At 45.8% G+C, this 8,733-nt stretch overlaps 1 protein-coding gene across 2 annotated transcripts in view; it reads left to right on the top strand.

Annotated features, from left to right (window-relative positions):
• Positions 1 to 885: 885 nt before the first annotated feature.
• The window catches only part of dlgap1b (discs, large homolog-associated protein 1b), a gene marked incomplete at its 5' end in the record, with an annotated part of 59,621 nt that continues 51,773 nt past the window's right edge, over positions 886 to 8,733 (top strand). The window contains 2 exons of one of the 2 annotated variants that reach the window (XM_083901662.1): positions 886 to 1,833; positions 4,772 to 4,986. In XM_083901662.1, the coding sequence (XP_083757788.1) occupies positions 886 to 1,833; positions 4,772 to 4,986 (1,163 nt within the window). Of the gene's footprint in view, positions 1,969 to 4,771; positions 4,987 to 8,733 lie in introns of both variants that reach the window. The other variant, XM_083901661.1, reaches the window with a different exon arrangement.

Below are 8,733 nucleotides of genomic sequence, written 5' to 3'. Positions count from 1 at the left end.
GGGCCGCTAACGCCGCTAAAAGAGCTAACGCGGAGCTAACTGGCAAACGGTGCCACAGCACTTAAACATGACGCCACGCGTGTGATCGGTCGTCGTGGAAACGAGTCATGCATTAACTTGCGTTAGCGTCGACGCCGCTAACCGCTGTTGACGTGCCCAGCACTAATAGAAATGTATATTGTCCTTTGTATATATTTCTATAAATTAAAGCTAATTTTTCCATCTTTATATCCGTGCATCTGCCCCATCTCTCCATAAATCAGCATTCCCATCACCTAATGGCTCATTATATAATACTGTAGCTGGCTTACATCGATGCTTCGTTCGCAGTACGTGAACAGCTTAAGCACACACTTGAGCTCGGAAACACATTTGGACGCCTCCTCGACGGCTGGATTTTTTTTCTGTCTTTGTTTCTCTCATTTTCTTCAATCATCTGTCATTTTCTCACTGAACCCAGAGCAACAGAGCAAATAGAGGGAATGTGGAAGCTTCAGGAGAGAGATACCGATGTCAGGGACCGCACGCCAACCCCGACGGCTATATTTAGAGCCGCTCTTTTTGAAGTTGTGAAGGGTGCAAATAAAAAGGTTGAAAGAGAAGAAAGGTTCCCCGTTTCCCATCAACATCAGGAGTGTTTTTTTTCTTCCTCTCTGCTCTGTGAAGTCGTAGATTCGTACTCGCATTAAAGCAGATGAAAACATCACACTGTTCTTTGAGTGTATGTAAATATGAGATATTTATAAATCTCTCTTCTTTCTCTTTTTTGTCTCTTCCTCCTCCTCCTCATCGCTGTGTTTCTTTGTAGAGCTAGTTTTGGGGAGGCCCTGTGCGGACTTCTGGCAGGGCGGGCAGCGGTTGGATGCGCACGTCGACCCGGCCGCGATGACTATGAAAGGCCTGTCCGGCAGCCGCAGTCACCACCACGCGGTGACCTGCGACCCCTCGTACGACTCCATGACTCTGGGGCACTCGCACTTCCTCAGCGGCGGCGAGGCGCGCCCCGGCGACCACGCCTGCTACGCGCCGCCGCCGCGCAACTCCGAGTGCCGCGCCTACCCCGACCTGGCCAGCTGCACCTTCCCTCGCAGACATTACAGCTCCCACCACGAGCTGAAGGAGGAGTGCAGCAGCGCTCTGGTGCCTTACACGGGGCCAAAGGGGGGCAGTAAGGGAAGCGGGGGAGGGAACAACACTCGCATCGCCTCCAACCTGCTGGAGCAGTTCGAGTGCCAGCCGCCGGCGCGGCACGAAGGCTACCACACGCTGCAGTACAAGCGCACTGCAGTGGAGCACCAACGCAGCGACAGCCCCGGCCGCATCCGCCACCTCGTTCACTCTGTCCAGAGGCTTTTCACTAAGTCTCACTCTCTGGAGGGGCCCTCGGGCTCCGGCGGCGGCGGCGGAGGAGGAGGGAGCGGGAGGATGAACGGCAGCAAGTCCAGTCCCGACGATCCTCCGTCTCACTCTGGCACCCTGAAGCACAGCAAGCGCAGCAAGAGCAAAGACCGCTCAAGGTCTGAGCCCAAGATGCGCGGCGCCATTTCGGGCTACTGGAGCTCGGACGACACGCTGGATCGGGAGGTTTGCCTCTACCACCATCACCACGCGGGAAGCACCGGAGGCCTCGCCTCTGGGGTCATGACGATGGGCCGCCACCCGGACAAATCTCAATCGCAGTACTTCATGGAGTCCTACAACACCATCAGCGCCCACTCTCTGAAGACGTCGCGCAGCAACAACGACGTGAAGTGCTCGACGTGTTCCGCGGGCGGCGGCGGCGGCGGCGGCAGGGGGGGGCTGCCGCTGGTGAGCGCGGCGCTCGACAGCCAAGTGCAGCTGAAGAAGAGCTCGTGGTCGTCGACGCTGACGGTGAGCAGAGCGAGAGAGGTCTACCAGAAAGCCTCAGTCAACCTAGATAAAGCTCTAGTGAAAGCCGAGCAGGGACGCACCTGCCACTTCCTACAGGTAGGACCGTTTTTTCGGCGAGCCCCGCCTACTACTGCATGACACGCTCCATGCATCATCCGGGTGGCGCCAGCTGCTCCTCCATGCTCCGGTTTTTCCTGCTTGTTGTGAGTCTGTGTGAGGTAGAGAGGAGAGCGCTGGCCCTGATCTCCCATCCTGTGTTCCAACTGCGTCTCACATGATTTCCTCGTATCGTCGTTTTTTGTTTTTTTTTGCAAAATCCTCACATTGTCGCCTGCTTTTCTGTGTTTGTGCCAACATGCATGGACATCGCATTTCATCTGTGTTGCATCAGAAGTATCAGGTCTGCTGTGTGCTTTTGTGTTTTGAGCGTTTCACCTTAAATCTGTAGATTTGAAACAACTAATCGATTATTAATGTGGAATGTTTGATAATCGATTCATCGCTATGAAGCATTTCTATTTGTTTTAGCTTCTTAAATGTGAATATTTTCTTGGTTTCTTTGCTCCAGATAACAAAGAAACAATTAAAACTGATCGTCTTCATTTTCTGGTTTGACGAACACTGTTCACGAATCAATCAATGTTTTTTTTTAACAATTTCTGTAGCGCTGGGCAAGTTGGCGCCGCTAACCGCCGTTAACGCACATTAGCGCATGGTGCATTTCCATGACGACTGACCGGAATGTCATGCGTTAACGTTGACGCCGTTAACATGTCCAGCACTCATTTTCGGCCGTTTTATAGATTAATCGAGAAAATAATCGTCAGATTATTGGATTACGAAAATAATCGTTAGTCGCAGCTCTAATAATCTGACAGGTCGCGTGTGTTATGCTGAGGTGTGAAAACAGATTAGAATCTAGTTTTCCAGGTGGGTGTTTGTGGATTTTTAATACAGATTATAATCTGTTTGTACAGCATTAGCAGCTAATGCACTGGAAGTGGTCAGAGCACAAGTTTAATCTGACACATGGTGCAATAACAGGGCCCTGCTATGAGATTGGAGCGAGAAACAGAGGTGAGCAGAGGAAAGAGAGGAGCAACAAAATGTTTCAGTCCCCAAGCCTGTACTCATACATACTCATTAAAGTTCACACACACACACACACAAACACACACCTACAGTACATGTAAACACATCATCAACCCACTTAATTCTGCTTCTCTTGTTCTGTTTTGGAGAAGATGAAAGTGTTGTGTGTAGTTCCTCTCATCAGGGTGAGCTTCAAAAATGAGCCTGAAGGGAGAATTGGAGAGTAAAAGTAGGTGTGTGTGTGTGTGTGTGTGTACTTGTACTTGCGACATACTGAGGACCAGTGAGGGTTTTTAATCAACAAAGTGAGGTCATTTTTACGGAGTGAGGACATTTTGGCCGGATCTCACTTTGTTTTCATTGAAATCACTTCCTTAGGTTGCTATAACATGCTATACTCAATTTGTCAAAAAAAAAAATCTAATTTTGGACGACATAGTATGACGTTTTTGTCAAATTTTGGGTCAATTTTTTTTTGTCAAATTTCGTTTTTCAAAAAAAAATTCAACTTTTGGATGACATAGTATAGTATGACGTTTTTGTCAAAATTTGGACCTAAAAATAAATAAATAATCGAAAAAGTTTTCCAGCCCTTTTTGCTCTGGGGCTCCTACTGTAGACATTTTATGGTACTGCAACCAGTAGTTCTTTGTAGATGTCATTCATGAAGTAGATATTTGTAATTGTGTTGATTTATAAAGTGGAAATTCTGGTCCTCAGTATGCAGCAAGTACAAGAATGTGTGTGTGTGTGTGTGTGTGTGTGTGTGTGTGTGTGTGTGTGTGTGTGCATGCGCGCTGTTGAGAACAAATACAGGCAAAGGGAGGACGCTGTGAAAGGAGTAAAAGTCGTAAAGCGACAGAGAGAAAGAGAAAGAGAGGGGAGCATAAAAGGCAGAGGAAGTTTCTTCTGCGTGGTCGTGCATTTTAACAGAGCCTGGAAAACGGAGTGTGTGTGTGTGTGAACATCAAGGAAGGATGTTGTCACTGCAGCGTTTCTCTCCGTCTCAAAGAGCCGTCGCCGAGAGACACACACATGAGGAAGGAAGAAAGGAAGAATGAGTGTGATCACTGTAGCATTCACAGGTTAGAACGTCTCAGATACGTCACACTCACTCCACTGTGCAGGTAACAGGATTATTAAAGAGCCTTCAATAAAATTTAAAAAAATGTAGATTTTTGTGTCTCGCTCGCAGTAATTCAATTCTTCTGACGTCATCACTGACCCAGTCTTTTCCCAAGATGTTAACACAGTCGGCAGTTGCCCATGACATCAAGGTCAGCTTGGTTTCCTAGCTACACGCCGCTGTTTTGAACGATCCTTCTTGCACTTTCTCTCTCTCTCTCTCTCTTTCTGTGTCTCATTTCTTTCACTTTGGAGCCGAACAGCCGTTTACAGTGTGACTGCAGAGCTCCTGCTGAACAAAACCCCCCTTTGTTTTCTCCCTCTCTCTCTCTCTGTCTCTCTTTTTGATTCGGGATCAATTTTCACCTTCATTAGTGTGTCTAAAAAGTCAGGAGAGCAGGTAGAGGCCACGCTACTGCAGCATTTTATTAAAAAAATATTCACTTCCCTGAGTGTATTTGGCATGCGGCCCAGGAAAGACAAAAGACGGCCTCCGGCATTTAAAGACCTTACGGTACGATCGAGGAAAGGCTCTAATTCTGTTAAGTGCAATCGTGCGATACAGGGTTTTATATCAACTCAGAGCAGGAAATACTGCAAGTTGTGTTGAGTGCATCTCCATGACCTCTCCAGTCTGGAGTCGGGACCTCTTTACCATATCTCACTCGCTCGTCACCCGCAGGTGCCTCAGGACGACTGGAGCGGCTTCTCGCCGCTGGGGAAGGACGATGAGATCCCGTGCCGGAGGATGCGCAGCGGCAGCTACATCAGAGCCATGGCGGAGGAAGACAGCGGCGACTCGGACTGCAGCCCCAAGCCCTCGCCCAAGGTCCAGGCGCGGCGGGCGAGTTACCTGAAGGCCACGCAGCCGTCGCTCACGGAGATGACGACACTCAAGTGAGTGCGAGAAACGCTTGTTTTCGTGTCATTTATTCACGTTTTTTGCGTCCCGACGTCCTCAGAGTGACTTCCAAGATGCACTACCGTTCAAAAGTTTGGCCTCACCTATACAATTTTTCCAAGTTTTCCATTAAAAGTCACACTTTTATTCATCAAAAGAGTTGCAAAATGAATGGAAAATATAGTCATAGACATTGACAAGATTAGAAATAATGATTTTTATTCAAAATAAACTGTTTTCAGCTGTGCTAACATCTTTGCACAAGGGTTTTCTAATCATCCAATAGCCTTCTAACGTGATTACCAAACGCAATGTACCATTAGAACACTGGACATGGGCCTCTATACACCTATGTACATATTCCATTAAAAACCAGACGTTTGCAGCTAGAATAGTCGTTTACCACATTAACAATGTTTATTCTGATTAATTTACTGTTCTATTAATTGAAAAAAAAAGACATTTCAAAGTGACCCCAAACTTTTGAACGGTAGTGTAGACACATTCTGATTCTGCACTTAATTAAACATCAGGAAACAAAGCTGACCGTAAGTGCACACGCGTGGCTAAGGTCATGATATGCTTTTAGCTAATGCAGTTTAAATTCCTCGAATTTAATGCACCAGACGCTGTGCTTAAACGAAAATTCAATTATGTATTAATACAGTGTCAGTGAAACATAATACCACACAATAACTTTTGATTTGCTCATGAATATGTAATGAAATGAAGCTCGGGGAATAATTAAGTTTGCAAGAAGAAGAAGAAGAAAAAAAAAAAGGTCAACAGACTTGCACAAGAACATTTTACTCAATAGTCTGACAAACCTCTTCATGAGATAACCATGGCTCCATCTCCAAGACTAATGTGCTGTAATGTGTCACTTTTGAATATAAACAAATGTCCATAAAGGATAACAGGAAAGACCAACATGCAACAGCAACATTGCTCTACACTCTTAGAAATAAGGGTTCCAAAACTGTTCTTCCACAAGGGCTGAGGTTCTACCTGGAACCATTTGCTTCTGAAAAACCCTTTCCCCAAGAATGGGTTTTTCAAGGGTTCTTGGTAACACTAATGGTTCCAGTAAGAACCATTTTGATCCAGAGAACCCTTTAAAACCCCTTTCCTGAATAAAGGGTTTTAAACGGGTTCCACCTGGAACCCTCCAAAAGGGTTCCAGGTGGAACCTTTATAAAAAAAAGGGCCAAAAAGGGTTCTCCTATGAGGACAAGCCAAAGAACTTTATATGGTTCTACTTAGCACTTTTATTTCTAAGAGTGTAGTCACGTGAAACGTCTGCAAACGGGTTAAAATATCAATGAAAACGCAAATAAACGCCCCCAAAAAAGTGAAAAAAAATCCAGTTGTTCAGCACTTTGATGCGATTAAAACATATTATTTAGGCAGAATCGACATTGACAACAACAAATATCATCCAAAAGCTTGGAATTCAGCCTGAGAAAATGACTCCACTGACAGACTATTTCAGTACTTTTGGTTCAGCCTGTGAAAATGATGGGAGAGATTAGAGGTGAAGAAGAAGAAGATGGAGGAGGAGCGAAGAAAATTCAACAAACACAAAGTGATGGAGAGTCACATGACTTGGCTGCAGCAGCAGCAGTTTTCCCTCACGTCTGAGTCCCTGACTCTGTTTGCCACAGTTTAATTACCTGTTCTGCAATAATTACAGCGTCTCCAGTCATCGTAGCCGGCCTCTGTGTCGCTGCAATCACACAAACGCGTCGAGTCTTGATTAAAAAGTATAAGATGCCTCTTCATCTACGACGTTGGAAAATAAATGCTGTATTTGCACGAACTGCTCTGTGAGTTGAGAGGAACATCAGATATTTCCTCTCTCTCTCTCTCTCTGAGTGATCTGTGAAGCCGTTTCTTGTTTGCGTTTGACGTTTCCCCCCCGACCGCTTAACGGCAACAAGAGCTCATAAAGTATGCAGCAGCACTGGAGTCCATCAAGAAGCAGATTTAACTAAGTGTTTAAAACCAACACAGAGCTGACGGCATTGTTCACAATGAAGTCCACACATGACAAATGACTTAACTGAAGTTTGTTTAATTTCTCCTTCAGAATAAAATACACAGTTCAAACTGCAACCGTTAGCACACAGAAGGATTTAATAATAATAAATAAATGTTGGTTTTTAAGCTACTTGGTTCTTATTTTTTTGTCGCTTCAGGCATTTTTCCTAATAGAAATAAAAAATAATAATAATAGCTGGAATGCGAGCAGCTAGTGGAATAGTCCCGAGTTCATGTACAAAGTTTGGTTTCCATACATGAAAGCGTTCCTGATACATGAGCTAACTTCCTGTTTGGAGGCTACGTCGCCAATTTCGTCTGGCTGTGACGGGCAAATGCTTCCGAAAATCAAAAACCCTTCTGGTAACCTTTGTGAGACTTGGTCCAAGGATCATGTACTTCAAGTTAAGTTTCGTGAAGATCCGACAAAATTTGTGACCTGTGAAAGTTTAGTTTCGCTTTCTTTTCAATCCAATATGGCGGAAGAACGACAAGGGTCAGTTACACTATCTTCAATTTCCACACTATACCGGTTCCGGCCGGACGTTCCAGAGTTGGACCGGTGGAGATATCTCAGGCCGGGTAAGCCACCGGCAGGACGGCCAGGAACCCGCATGGTTTGATATAGGATGTGTGGAGATTTTCTCAAAAGGAGTTACGCGCCAAAGTTTTTGAGAGGTTACGCGCCAAAGTTTTTGGGAGGTTTCACCAAATTCGGCGCAACTAAATTTCGGCCCGCTCCATAGGCGTTTGACCTGTGGGGGGGGGGGGGGGGGGGGGGGGGGGAACCATTTTGCATTGGTGTTTTCGCAAGTCCATTATTTTATTGAATTTGTTTCAGTCTGAAACACAGCGGCTGAGGAGAGCGTCAGTGAGGAGAGATTTCTATCGGCTCATTTACAGCAACGAGGAGGTTTTACTAATAAGTAATGTATGTATTAATGTATGTAAGTAGACCTCCATAACTAACATATGTGTGCAACAGGACCACTCTATGTGCCCTTTAATATTAACTCTTATTTTTACAACCGTGCGAACCGAAGTCTCCTGTTGGCGCGCAGCACTGTGACCACAAAGCTGTAATAAACAGAGCTGAGAGGAGCAGCAGCTTATTGTACAAACACACACTCGCATCGGAGTGTGAATGTTGCAGCTCGGGGGCCCCCGCTAACTAACGACTTGAATATTGGCCCCCGGGAAAGGGCCATCGCTGTCTTTCCTGAACCCAGCGGAACGAGCCCAACTGCAGTGCTGCACATTAGCGACAGGGAGAGCGAGGGAGGGAGGGAGGGAGGGAGGGAGGCGGACGCAGCTGACGTCTCATCTTCTCATCTTCACACTGGGCTTTCGGGAGCTGGCAGAAGTTCTGTGTTACACTCTGCAGTCATTTAATAATCAGCTTTGTTTTTCCATATGTTTCAGAGGCTGTTTGTTGATATTCGTGTCCTCCACTACAGTTGGCTCGTGTGAGAAGTTGCAGGATTTTTATTCCTCGTAAATCGTCGAACCCGAAAACGCACAGTGCACAGACAAAAGCCTGTATTTAAATTGTGGGGATTATTCCTGGCCTGGAAAATTACATTTCTTGTACCGACAGAAAGCAAATGTCACACATATTAATTTAATCCCGGCTGAGATTCGACGATTTGATCTCACTAAGAATAGAATCGTCCTGTCTTTGCTCAAATGACTTTTATTTGTGG

Source organism: Microchirus variegatus (genome assembly GCF_963457635.1).
Source record: "Microchirus variegatus genome assembly, chromosome: 15".
NCBI lineage: Eukaryota > Metazoa > Chordata > Actinopteri > Pleuronectiformes > Soleidae > Microchirus > Microchirus variegatus.
This window is presented reverse-complemented; position numbering and strand designations above follow the sequence as displayed.